At 47.5% G+C, this 13,063-nt stretch overlaps 1 protein-coding gene across 1 annotated transcript in view; it reads left to right on the forward strand.

The window, feature by feature from the left end:
- The first annotated feature begins 3,978 nt into the window (after window positions 1-3,978).
- The window catches only part of KCNK1 (potassium two pore domain channel subfamily K member 1), a 45,160-nt gene continuing 36,075 nt past the window's right edge, over window positions 3,979-13,063 (forward strand). Inside the window, exon 1 of the mRNA XM_010982642.3 lies at window positions 3,979-4,382. Coding sequence (XP_010980944.3) covers window positions 4,028-4,382 — 355 coding nt within the window. The 5' untranslated portion in view covers window positions 3,979-4,027. The remainder of the gene's footprint in view (window positions 4,383-13,063) is intronic.

Raw genomic sequence — 13,063 nt, forward strand, 5'->3', positions numbered from 1 at the left:
AATGCTGACTTTTTAAAACTGTTTTAAAATACACATAACACAAAATGCACCATCTTAGCCATTTTTAAGCCAACAGTTCAGTGGCATTAAGCACACTTGTAATGTGCAACCACCCTCACCAGCCGTCTCCCAATCTTGCAAAACTGAAACGCTTTCCCCATTAAACAATCACTGCCCGTTCCCTCCTCCCTCCAGTCCCTGACAACCACAACTTGTTCTACTTTCTGCCTCTGCAAATTTGACTACTCTAGGTACCCCACGTAAGTGGAGTCATACAGTATGTGTCCTCGTGTGACTAGTTTATTTCACTCAATATTGTGTCTTCAAGGTTCACCTGTATTGCAGTACGTGTCAGAATTTCCTTTTTAAGGCTGAAAATACTCTGTTGTTAAGTATATACTACATTTTGTTTATCGATTCATCCATCAGGGGACACTTGGGTTGCTTCCACCCATTAGCTATTGTGAATAATGCTGCTATGAAAGTGGGTGTACAAATACTTCTTTGAGTTCTTGCTTTCAATTCTTTTGGGTATAAACTACAAAATTGAATCACCAACACTAGCATTTTGTTCCTGCTGCTGATTGACTGGGTTTTCCCAACTCCGTGTTTGTGAACTTCACTTTCTGATCGCAAGCGAAAAACTTTCCTATAGACCTACCATCTCTAAAAATGGCTCTTATCATCATCCCAATCTGTGGCGATAATTAACCCCATTACACGAACTGTTTGCCATTTATCCCTAATTGTAATACAGCACAGTAGTGATCACCTACACCATTAGCTCCCTGTCAGATTAACTTGCAAGCTCTGTGCCAAGTGTTTCTCACAAAGCTTGGTCACCTGTTGCCAAACTACATCAATTAAGGAGCGCAGTGATGTAGAAAGCAGCTGCAGCCTGCTGAGGTGCAGCCTCTCCCACGTGCCTCACCCCCTCCCACGCACCTCATCCCCTCCCTTCTCACCTTTGCTCCCTTCCAGGGAATCTCTACACATTTCCCTGAGCCTTCTTTCATACTCCCAGTTTTTTTCTTCTTCTGAGAAATGCTTGGAATGGTCTCTGGCACACTGGGTGGGGGGAGGGTAGCAGGGTTGTCAGCTCCAGCTTGTAGATTTCCCGGGAGGAGGAGGCTGGCCGGGAAATAGCTTGTCAGCAGGGTGGTACGTAGGAATCATGTAGGGTAAAGGTTTCAACAGAAGTAGAAATCCTAACATCGCTAATATTGCTCCAGACGCATGCTGTCCCAGGTGCTCTATTGTTGCCTAAACTTCATGGCTGAAAACAACCACTACCTTGTTACAGCTCACAATTCAAGCCAAGTTCAGCCAGGAAATTCTTCTGCTACAAGGGGCATCGACAGAGGTTCCCTGGTGGTATTCAGCAGGTGGCTAGCCTGATCTGGAGGGTTGAGGACGGCTGCACTCATGTCCCAAGCCTCAGTGGGGGTGGTAGGAAGGCTAGTTCAGCTGGAACTGTCACCTGGAAGACCTACACATGGTCTCTCCAGCAGGGCAGATTACCTTAATTACCTCAGAGTCATCAGAGATCTTAAGTCGTGGCTCAAAGCTCCAAGAGAGGGGTGTTCCAGTGAAAAATGTCAGAAGCTTCTAGCCTTCCATGATCTAAACTTGAAATCACCTAGTGTCACCTCTGATGCACTCTGTTGGGTGATACCGGCATGAATCCACACAATTTCAAGAGTAGGGAACACAACACCCTACCTATTGATGAGAAGAGGGTCAAAGAACTTGCAACCATGTGTTAAAGCTGCAGTATATGTGTATGCATAGTTGAGTGCATGATGCTGAAACCACACATGTATGCAGTTAACCAAAGTACACCACAAACCGTGGTGTTTATAAAGGGTTATGTGGTCTGGGAGGAAAAAGAAATCACATCCCTTTGGGGCATCGCAGGCCTTGTGGATGAGATACAGCATTGAAGCCAGGCTCTGAAGGACAGGTACCTGCAGTACCATCACAGATGGAGACTGGAGCAGGGACAAGGAGGACAAACAGAACAACAGACCAACAAACAAAAACCAAGAAAGCAATGACACTGGGAGAAAAGGCCCCGTGAGAGGCAGAAGGAGGTGGCCCCAGGAGCAAGTAGGTCCCCCAAGGTGTCATACTGGCAAAGATCAGGAAGGATGGGGGAGGAGTGGGAAGGGTTACAAGGCACGTTGTAGAGAGCGTGTGTTACAGGCTGGTGATTTAAAAAAATCACCAGAGAGAAAAGAACCAGCACAGCAGGAGGGATCCAAGTTCTAAAAAAGTAGGGGACTGGCTGGGGAGGTAAAGATTCCTGGAGACCGAGGGACTGAGGGGTGGGTGAATTACTTCACCTTGAAAATAAGCAGGCACTTGTTTCCTCAAGGGTCAGAGAAAAGGAAAGAAGTGGGTTACTTATTAAGAGATTCCGAAGTATAGAGAAGTAAGGGGAGGGGTGGCTTCAATCCTCTAAGTAGGAGGTAAGCTCATTTACTTAAAAAAAAAGCTTGATGCTGTTAGATATTTCCATGCAAATTTCTAAACAAACCCCAAACGAGTTACATTTTTTAAAAGAATTTCTTCAAGTACGCAGATAGAAATTGTACTAAATAATTCTGTTTTGTTTATTTTTAATGTTTCTCCCGATTACAAAAATAGGTCCGCTGGAGAAAATTTGAAAAATATAAAAACATACAAGAAACAAAATGTCACCTGTTTACTCCATGGTCTTCCAAAGACAATTGTTAGAAGCTGGTTTTATTTGCAGTGGATCTATTATGCAAATAGGTCTATTTTACAATACAAAAATACAAATGTTTTACATATTTGAGATTCCTATAAGACTGAATCTACTCTGTACAGGAGATGGCTTCTGCTTCAATGGTCTTCAGACACACCTTTAATAGCTATATGGTATCCAAGCTGTAGAGATACCATAATTTAACCATTCCTGTTTTTGGAACAGTTAGATTGTTCCTGATCTTCATTATTTCATATTTAACATAGATATATATATTGTTTGTCAACAGTCGTGTCTATAAATCTTTACCTTTTTGATCATTTTTTGTTAGGACACATCAGGGAGACAGTATATAAACTCTTTCAAGGCTCTCGAAACGCATCCTCAAACTGCCTTTGTAAAAAGGGCACACCAATTTTGACTGTTGCCTACAGGAATACCCTCCTCCAGTTAAAAAGAAAAGCCACTTGGGAAAGCTCAGTCTCTTCTAGTAGTTGGCATATGGGGGCTTTCTTCAGAATTAGAGTTCAGAAATGTGACTTTTCCAAATCTCTCCCTTACTTTTCAGGTCCCAGGTGCCTGCCAGTCTTGAGATTCTGGTATTTTCACCATCATCCCTGGCACCAGATCGCTCAGTCCTCGGGACAGTAAGAGAAGGTGGGAAGTATTTCAGCGTTCGCTTTCTTCTTTTTTCTTTTTTTTTTTTTTCTTTTTGTAATAAGGGCTTTGATGAAGAAATAAGTGGGAAAGTGTGGACCTGGGACCGGGTCTTGGACCCGCAGCGCGCTGCCCAGAAGTGATCGCACGTGCGCGCGCGTGCACACACACGCACGCACGCACGCACGCACGCACTCCCTCCCTCCCCACCCCGCCCGCCGTCGGCTCGGGCAGGTTGGGGAGCTGAACCCCGCTTGAGGGTGAGCGGGAGGCGGAGTGGCGGGGGTCCGGGAGGCCGGCGGCGGGACGTCGCCAAGGGCGGGGGCGTCCTGGCCGCGCGCTCAGCCCCCGCGCCGCTGCCGCCAAGTTTGCCCCCACGGTCCCGGGCGACTCTCCGGTTACCTGAGCCGGCAACCACGTCAGCGCCACATCATCTGGGCTTTTTATATTTGCGAGGAAACAGGAAAAGAAGGAAGAAAACGCTCTCGGGAGCGAGCCAATCGCAGGCAGACGGCGCTGCGGGCGGGCGCGCCGGGAGCGGGGCGGGCGCGCCGGGAGCGGGGCGGGCCCGAGGGGGCGGCCGGGCGGCGGGGCGGCGGCGGCTGGCCGGTCTGCGGCGCGGGCCTGGCGGCGGGGAAGATGCTGCAGTCCCTGGCCGGCAGCTCGTGCGTGCGCCTGGTGGAGCGGCACCGCTCGGCCTGGTGCTTCGGCTTCCTGGTGCTCGGCTACGTGCTCTACCTGGTCTTCGGCGCCGTGGTCTTCTCGTCGGTGGAGCTGCCCTACGAGGACCTGCTGCGCCAGGAGCTGCGCAAGCTGAAGCGGCGGTTCCTGGAGGAGCACGAGTGCCTGTCGGAGCCGCAGCTCGAGCAGTTCCTGGGCCGGGTGCTGGAGGCCAGCAACTACGGCGTGTCAGTGCTCAGCAACGCCTCGGGCAACTGGAACTGGGACTTCACCTCCGCGCTCTTCTTCGCCAGCACCGTGCTCTCCACCACAGGTAGGATGCCCGCCCGCGCCCCCCGGTCAGTTCCCCCGATCCCTTCTTCCCGGGGCCCCTCCGGCGCTGATCGCGAGGGGCCCGACTCCGCGGCGCCGGAAGCCGGCGAGGTGGCCTCAGGACGCGACTGGGGTGGCCGCCCGGAACTCTTGGAACGCAGTCCCTAACCCTTCGGCCTGGGCGGCTGCAGGGGTCCCCTGCTGCGCTCTCTTGTTCGTGCCACCCTCCACCACCCGCCCGGCCGCTGGCAGTCGGTACCCTGCGAGGGGGGAGGGTGGTGATGGAAACTCTGGTGCTGCGAGTGCGCTCTCCTTCCACCCCCATCCCGCCCGGCCGAGGCTGCGGGACTTAAGGATGACGCGTTCAAGGGTCACCTTACAGAGAGGGCCTCTCTTTCGCAGGTACCGAGAGATTTCGGCCCTTTTCTACCATAGGGGCGGCTTCAGGGGTACCCTAGTGACATCACTCTGCTCTTCGCAGGTGATCTTGGAGCGCACAGGCTGCTCCGGTTTCTTTAAGGAGCAGAAGGAGGGGTGAGGGAAGGGAGCATCCGATTGCCGGGGATCTGGCAAAATGGGGGCACCCTGATTCAGCAGTTCCCCCCCCCCCAACTTTCGGCCACCCTTAAACTTCCAACCTCACTTCCCTGGCACCGCTCACCCGGCTGGGCGTTCGCGAACGGAGAGCGTCCTAGGGGCGCGGAGCGCGGCCCCACGCCCCGCGGCGCCGGGCGGAAGCTGGAGGCTGAGTTGTCCCAGCTGTGGCCCATTGAGGCGCACACACCTGAGGGAGGTGTTATACAATGGTATTTGGATCCTGGAAAGTGGTCTTAAAGAGCATTCAGCGCAGTCTGGTCTCTTTGTCCGTGAGATCAAATCTTTGAACAGTCCTTTGTGGCTTGCACAAGGTCACACATACTTCTAGCTAGCCACTGGAGTTCTGGAACGTGGGCCTTGTGATTTCCCTGCCTGTTAAGTGTTGTACCCCACCCCCACCTTTATACTTGAATCGGCTTTACATTACTCCGACTCTTCCATCGCACCACGCCCTCCGCGCCTCCGGGGTTTAGGGCTTTATAATCCCCCTGGGCTAAACCCAGATGATTGTTCTGGTAATTATTTGGTAATAAGTAATGGTACAGTATTCACGTATGTCGTGTCAAACAGTGATTCAGAAGCCTAAGGCGTATTACTAAACTGACATGAGTTTACCCGACAATAAACAGAAGTGCATTTCTAGTTCTTACTGGAATTCTTTTTAAAGGTAGCTCTAAGATAGACCTGTTATCTTACTGTTCAACTTTTCGAACACTACTCTTTAATTTCCAGCCCTTCTGCTTCCATTGTCTTTAAACCCACCCTCCCCCCACCCCCACCCCCACCCCCGCTCTATTCCTCAGATCCTGTAGAACTCACTGTGCCTTTCCTTTGGAGTGTGCTACATTTTGTGCTACATTGAGAGTCATTCATTCTCTGCAGAAGGAAGTGCTTTCACTGGGCTGCAGGTCTACAACTGGGTCACAGTGTTGGGGAAATATTATGAAAAATGATGATAACTTTTAGTAGTTTCCAAGTAATGGTACTTCAAGGATAGAACAGGAGTAAGAACCGCATTATGAGGAAAAAGAACATGTTTGCTGTTCTGGGTGGGATTTTGCATCACTGATACACTCATGGCAATCTCAGCAGCATAGCACCTAATTAAAGGTCAAAAATACTAGTTTACATCTTGAACAGACAGTTATTTCCCAGATTCCCCTCTTTCCCTTTTTGGTTAGGAAAATCTGCAGTTCTGGTTGGAAAAAAAAAAAGTTGGGAAAGATGTCAGTATTGGTATTCAGATTGCATTGTGGTTCCTAAGAAAGTCTGTATTCATGCAAAACAAGAGTTCATTTAGGAAATCAGTGCAAGGGGCACTTAAGGATAAACTAGATGAAAAAGGTTTGCCTCTTGGTTTGTAAAATTAGCAAATCAATGAATTCTTGTCATTGATAGAATAGAATCGAATTGATTAGTTCAAATAGAATTCTAATAAAATTTAGAATTCTGTTCTAAATCAAAGATACTCTTCTGCTGGTTTTGTACTGACCCATTCATTATCTGACACGTTTGATGTTGCGTGTGTTTACTGGTTCACTGGCAGAGGATTAGATAATTTTTAGAGTGAATCTAGTATACGTCATTACTCAAAAAACATTTTCTGGAAAAGTACCAGACAACTCAAATGAATTGGAATTGTGGTTTCTGCTTCTCTTTAGGTAGATGTTAGCCATGGTATAATTTTTTTTCCAAACTCTTCTACCCCTGTTGATGGCAACTTAACTGACTTAACTCACCCAGACAGTCAGTGTAGTCCATTCCTGACTTGTCCAGAATGGTAAAAGTGAGCATCGCAAAGATGCAGTTCTTGATAGTCATCACGGTGATTCAGGAACACGAATGCCCTTACGGCAGAACCTTCTCATCCCACAATGTATAAGCTTCCATTTCTGGAAGGAACTGGGTAAAATCTTCATGGTCTATTTGGAAGAAGCCTTAAGTTGGCAATTCAGCAATATTCCCTTCATTCTGTGCTCTGCCAAGGCCTCTGAATTACTTCCAGCAAATAATTTAACATTTCTTTACTTCTCCTTGATTCTGAAAAGATACAGCAACGTCTATGCAGGAATCATGAGAATGGAAGAAAGAGTGAAATCCGCATTTACCTTTTCAGAGGGAAGGGCTGTATAAAAAGAAAGGGAGGTATTATACACTCAAGGATTCCCACAGAAGTTTTATACTGTGGTCTTTTTGTCAGGGATTAAGGAAATAATGTCTAGGTGAAACTTGGAGAGTAAGAAATAATTTTCATTGAACTTGTCTTTAGTGGTCATATGAAATGTTAAGCCAATCTTATTCTTTTTTTTTAAACTGGAAGCTAAATTTGTTTTGTAGAGTAATACATATATTTTGTATAGATTACGTGGATAAGGAACAAAGGTGTCATTTTGAATGAGTCACAAGTTTTTTTTTAATTGAAATATAGTTGATTTACAATGTTGTGTTAATTTCTGGTGTACAGCATAGTGATTCAGTTATACATATATATAATTTTTCATATTCTTTTTCATTATAGGTTTTATAAGATATTGAATATAGTTCCCTGTGCAATACAGTAGACCTTGTTGTTTATCTCATCTCATTCTTTTTTTTTTTTCTTTCAAGAGAGTAAAATGAGGATTTATTAAGCAGTAGTACACTCTCAAGGGGAGAGTGGGCAGGCTCAGGTGTGCTGAGTTTCTTTGGCAGGTTGGTTACATAGGGTGTCTGATCTCATTCTTTCTTTTTTTTAATTGAAGTGTAGTCAGTTTCCAATGTTGTGTCAATTTCTGGTGTACAGCATAATGCTTCAGTCAAATAGGAACATACATATATTCGTTTTCATATTCTTTTTGACCATAAGTTACTACAAGATACTGAATATATTTCCCTGTGCTGTACAGTATAAACTTGTTGTTTATCTATTTTATATGTATTAGTATCTGTAAATCTCGAACTCCCAGTTTATCCCTTCCCACCCCTTCATTCTTAAGAACAGCCTGTCTTGTCAGTTTACTGTAAGTTTGCCTCTTTATTCATTCTCCTAAGCAAGGCTTTATCATACGGGGGATGGTAAAGACACAGTTTTTGTGTGTATATGACTATAAAGTTGCCACTGCCTTTGCTGCTTTGCAAGTGTGGGGCCCACGTGGTAGCATAGTCCCCGTTCCTGTCACTTGTAGGCCTGATGCCTTTCATCAGGATGCTGCCTTCCCTGGTAGAAGAGAGGTTTTGAAACTCTTATTTATAAAAGGGCTCAGAAAAGGAACGTGATTTAGCTTGTTTATGGTGGCCTTTGTCTTGGTCAAGTCGACAGCTTACCGCAGTGCTGGAAGTTTTCAAAAAGAGAAGATGGGAAAAAGAGATGCGGGGCAGTGCCTGATCCACCCTGCATTTCAGACTGTTTTCAGAAGGAGAAATGTATTATCACCACCAGCAAATATTTATTGAGCTTTTAAAATCGGGGTGGGCAAACTGTCGCTTCTGGGCCAAATCGGACCCACCACCTGTTTCTATGCAGCCCGAGCTAAGAATGGTTTTCATATTTTCAAGTGGCTGGAAAAAAAAATCAAAAGAAAAATAGGACTTTCTGACACATAAAAGTTTTATGAAAATCAAATTTCAGTGCCCATAAACAAGTTTTTTTTTTACCAGCAAAAAATTTTAATGGAAAAGATATATTCTGTATTTAAAACTTTCATAAACAGATTTTATTGGTGTACAGCCACACAACCATGAGTTTCTGCATTAGGGTTGCTTCCCACCTATGTTGGCAGAGTTGAATAGTTGAGACAGAAACCATTTTACCATTGGCCTTTTGCAGAAAAAGTTTGCTGCCCCCTGCTTAAAATAATACTTGGAAGGAACTCAAAGTCCGAGAGCACCTAAGTGCTTTACTTCCTTTTGGAAAACTTTCTATAGGATAATTTTGCTTCGCAGGTTTGTGCTGTTTTTTTATGCAGTTTGCAACATTTAAGTTTTGCATGACCACCCCCAGCCGCTTCCACTATAAATGATTGTTTATTACAGGATGTGTCACTAGTTTCTGGTCAAATTGGTGACTCTGCCTTTTCTTTCTTTTTTTTTTTTTTAAAACAGTGACAAGGCTACATTTCATGTTGGGATTACCTTATCTAAAATGGGTAGTAAATACTGTATTATATCTGGAGCAGAAATGACCACAAGGAAGGAAGTCCCACCAAAAACACACAAGCAAACTCGATCAGCCAGAAGAGAGATCTGAAATCCCACACGCAGAAGTTGGCACTTTTTGTTCACAGGAGAGCCTTTGGTCTCGATTTTGAACCTTTACATTTAATTCTAAGAAATCCAGTTATCCGGCTTTCGAGCCCCTAACCGATGAAAGAGGGAAAGGCCTGGTTCCAGGCAAACAGGTTTGAAAGGTCACGAAAAGACACACACCTTAAAAAAACAATGATACTGTGTGCCAAGCAGTGTTTACACGTTACTTCCATGAATGGCCAGGAACTAACGAGGCGTAAGTGTCATTATCCTCACTTTACAGAGGCTGACGCGGAAGGGGTGGCTGAGTGACTTCTCTAACTAGGCCACAGAGCTAGAAGTGACTGGTCTTGATCTGAATCCAGGCGTGTCCAAATTAAGACTGTGAGTTTTGCCAAGTGTCTGGCTGGGAGAGGTTGCTACGGAATGCATCGTGCCTCCCCCAATTCAGAGGTTGAAGTCCTAACCCCAGCCCCTTAACGTGTGACTGTGTATTTGGAGGTAGGGCCTTTAAAAAGGTGATTCAGTTAAAATGAGAACACAATGAGAGGGTGGCACCTGCTAGCCAAGCAGAGAGGCCATGGAAGAAACCAAACCCGCTGACACCTTGATCTTGAGGAAAGAGAATTTTAAGGTCTTTACTGTTGTAGCCACCAATTTCATACGCCTGGAGAGGACATCATTGTTGTAGAAACAGTCTACTAATGAATGTCTTTGAGATAACAGGAAAAATATACTTGGAGGGGAGGGTATAGCTCAACTGGTAGAGTACGTGCTTAGCATGCACAAGGTCCTGGGTTCAATCCCCAGTACCTCCTTCAAAAATAAATAAATAAGTGAACCTAACTACCTCCCGCTCCAAAAACAAAATATTTAAAGAAAAAAAAAAGAAAAATATACTTGAACGTGCTTCTGTTTAAGAAAGCAGAGAAAGTGTGTGATACCCGCCTAATAATGATCAAAGAGAAGACATTTAGTGTTTAAGGTGTAAACCCATACCCGTCCCATACCTTAGTACTTGGAAGGTTCTTTTATTTCCCAAACTGTAAATATGCTGTTATCTATGCCGATTTTATGGCCCCTGGAACATACCGTTACTGTTATAAATGACTATGACTTGAGAGAAATTATGTGATGCTTTTATGACATAACCGTAAGTCTTGTCAAGCATGCAGTCTTGGATGAAACCGGTAACTGAGTGGGAAATCTGGTGCCTTTCAGGACAAGCAGTTTTATGGCCTCGCTTGTTGGACTGCCGTTGGGGGGAGAGCAGCTGTTGTCTGGAGAGGGGAAGAGTGCTCTAAGGTTGGAGCCGGAGGAGGTGCTGGTGCTCGACTGTTCTGAGCTGTAACCACAGCAGCACCACGTGGGTCAGCTTCCTACAAGCTGGTTCCAGGCACAGAGATGCTGTCTCCATGGCATGCTGTCTTTGACACAGTCAAGAGTGCACTGTGCTAGAGACACCCTTCCGTCCCAGCTGTGGCCAGATCCATGCGATTCAGAGTTGCTTTGCTCCTGCGTGCACTGCTGTGAGGTCCCACTGCCTGCTTCTGGTGGGAGACAAGGACTGCCTCTTTATCAAAAAGCAGGCAACTTCGGGGGAATCGTCTTGAGCCTCGCAATGCTGCTTTCTCCCTCCTGGACCCAGTTTGGGCCATGACTTCCTTTGTTCCTTTGGGATGGATCCCTTGTCCTCAGAGTTGGTGGCCACTCTCTGTCAGGGCAAGGTCATGCCCTCTGACCCAAGGTCAGAACAGAGAAGAGGGGGTGTCGGAGGTGGAGAGGGGGTCCTCTCCCTGAGCACGAATCAGAGCAGCAGGGCTTTGTCTGTTACCTTCTAGCCGTGTTCGTGTTTCTCTACTTTAATCTGTGAAACGGAATCAATGCTTCTATTAAAGAGATTAATTGGGCCGCGTCAGACGTTAGCAGTGGGTTCTAATTGGCTTCTCGATGCTTGTTCCCAGATCATTCTCTTGGCTTTGGCTCCTCGGGCTCAGGCTCGCTTGGCGAAATCAAAGCCTGCGCCCTGAAGCCTTGGTAGGTGTGTCCCCCGTGATAAGCTCTAGGCAGAAACCTCCCAGGGGACTCAGAAGCCCAGTTACTGCAGAGTTAATGTAACCATGGCTGGTGGGTGCAGAGCAGAGAAAGCCAAAACATGCAGAATTTTAAAATGCCAATTTTCACTTCTCTTGGGTGTGGCCAACAAATTGCGCACGAGAACTGGGTGGGAGGCTTTAATGATGGTGTCCAGCCCTCATTAGTGCTTAGGTGATACTGTGACCTGAGTTAGGCTATTTAATCAAGTGGATGCCTCAGTCCCCTTTCCACTCAGCTCAGTGGAAGCCTCTTGTGGGTTATTCAGACCCTGGTTTCCTTGTTTGGTCTGAAGGGGTCTTTGGTGCAAACTTGCACGAAACGGGGGAGGTGGGAGGGTGGCCAGAGCCCAGGGCTGGGGCTGTGCGGAAGCAGATTCTCGTCCCTGTCTTCCCAGACCCCCTTTCCTCCTGCTCTTCGTCCTGAGCAGGGAGCCTTCTGCCTGCTGCTTCCCACAGCACCTTGCGTACCACCTTCGATGGGAATATTCCGTTCTTCTGTTTTCCTACCTGACCTCCCCCAGGAGCGGGCTGGAGGACGAGCACATCTTGGCCTCTCTCTGCTTCGTCTGCACTCAGTAGATCCTCAGTTAGTGTGTTGAAGGCACATCTCTTCACATGTCTGAGTCTGTTTCCTCTTCGGTCAAATGAGGAAGGTTCTAAAGGTGTTGTTCATTTCCAGGAGACCTGAGATATAATTTCATTGGGTTGATGAGGAAACTGAGGCCCAAAGTGCTTAAGTAACTTCTGAAGGTATTCAGATAAAAGCGGTTTAGCTGAGCGCCCGTGTGGACTCGGCGCCCTGTGAAGGGCCCTCGGGGATCTAAAGAGCAGAGCGGTGGGCATCCTGCAGCGAGTGCTCACTGAACGCTGGGGGAGCTCACCTCCCTGGATGCGTCCATCCGGCAACGGGGGAGATGCAACAGACAAGACAGTAGGTCAGATGCATGGTGCGGGCCACAGGGATAAACTGTTAAGGAGAAACATCCTACAGCAGAGTGAGCCAGGAAGCCAGGGAGTGTGTCTCCGTGTGTGCTCGGGGTGGGTGCAGCCCGGGATGGTGGTCTTTGATGAGGAAGCCAAAAAACGCCTTCCCGAGAAGATGGCATTTGAGTGAAGGACTAGAGGAGGTGGGAGGGCCTTAGACAGCCCCCTGGGGAGCTGTGTTCTGGGACTAGATCCCCATAGTGGAGGGGCAGCTAGAAAGCCATTGTGGTTGGAGCCCAGGGAGGGGGCAGTGGTGAGGCCAAGGAGGAGAGAGAGAAAGGGGGCGGATGGCAGAGGACGCTGCGAAGTGTTTGGCCGTTCTCTGAGTCAGGTGGAAAGCACTGGGAGATGCTGAGCGACGGGATGATAGGATCTGACTGACTTTTCTAACATGTGCCCTCTGACTGGTGTTAGGAGGCCAAGGGTAAAACCAGAGGCCTAAGCGGGGGAGACTGTTACAGTAACCCAGAGGGGGCGGATGGGTGGGTTGGAGCAGGGCAGTGGAAGTGGTGGTGAGAGGGGTCAGATTTCGGGTACGCACTGATGATGGAACCATCAGGGCTTGCAGATGGATGGGATGTGACTGGTGAGACCGAGAGTGGTCGAGAGGGACTCCAGGGTTTTTGATCTGAGCCCCTGATCATGTGGAGATGGAGGGGAAAGTCGGGGAGGGAACAGGCTTTTGGGTGGAGCCCAGGCGTGGGCCTGTTGAACTTGAGATCCCTACTGGGCATCCAGGTGGCCAGGAAGGATGCGCTCATGCCAGCGTGGGGTCCTGGGG

This window comes from Camelus dromedarius, chromosome 8 (assembly GCF_036321535.1).
Source record: "Camelus dromedarius isolate mCamDro1 chromosome 8, mCamDro1.pat, whole genome shotgun sequence".
Classification (NCBI taxonomy): domain Eukaryota; kingdom Metazoa; phylum Chordata; class Mammalia; order Artiodactyla; family Camelidae; genus Camelus; species Camelus dromedarius.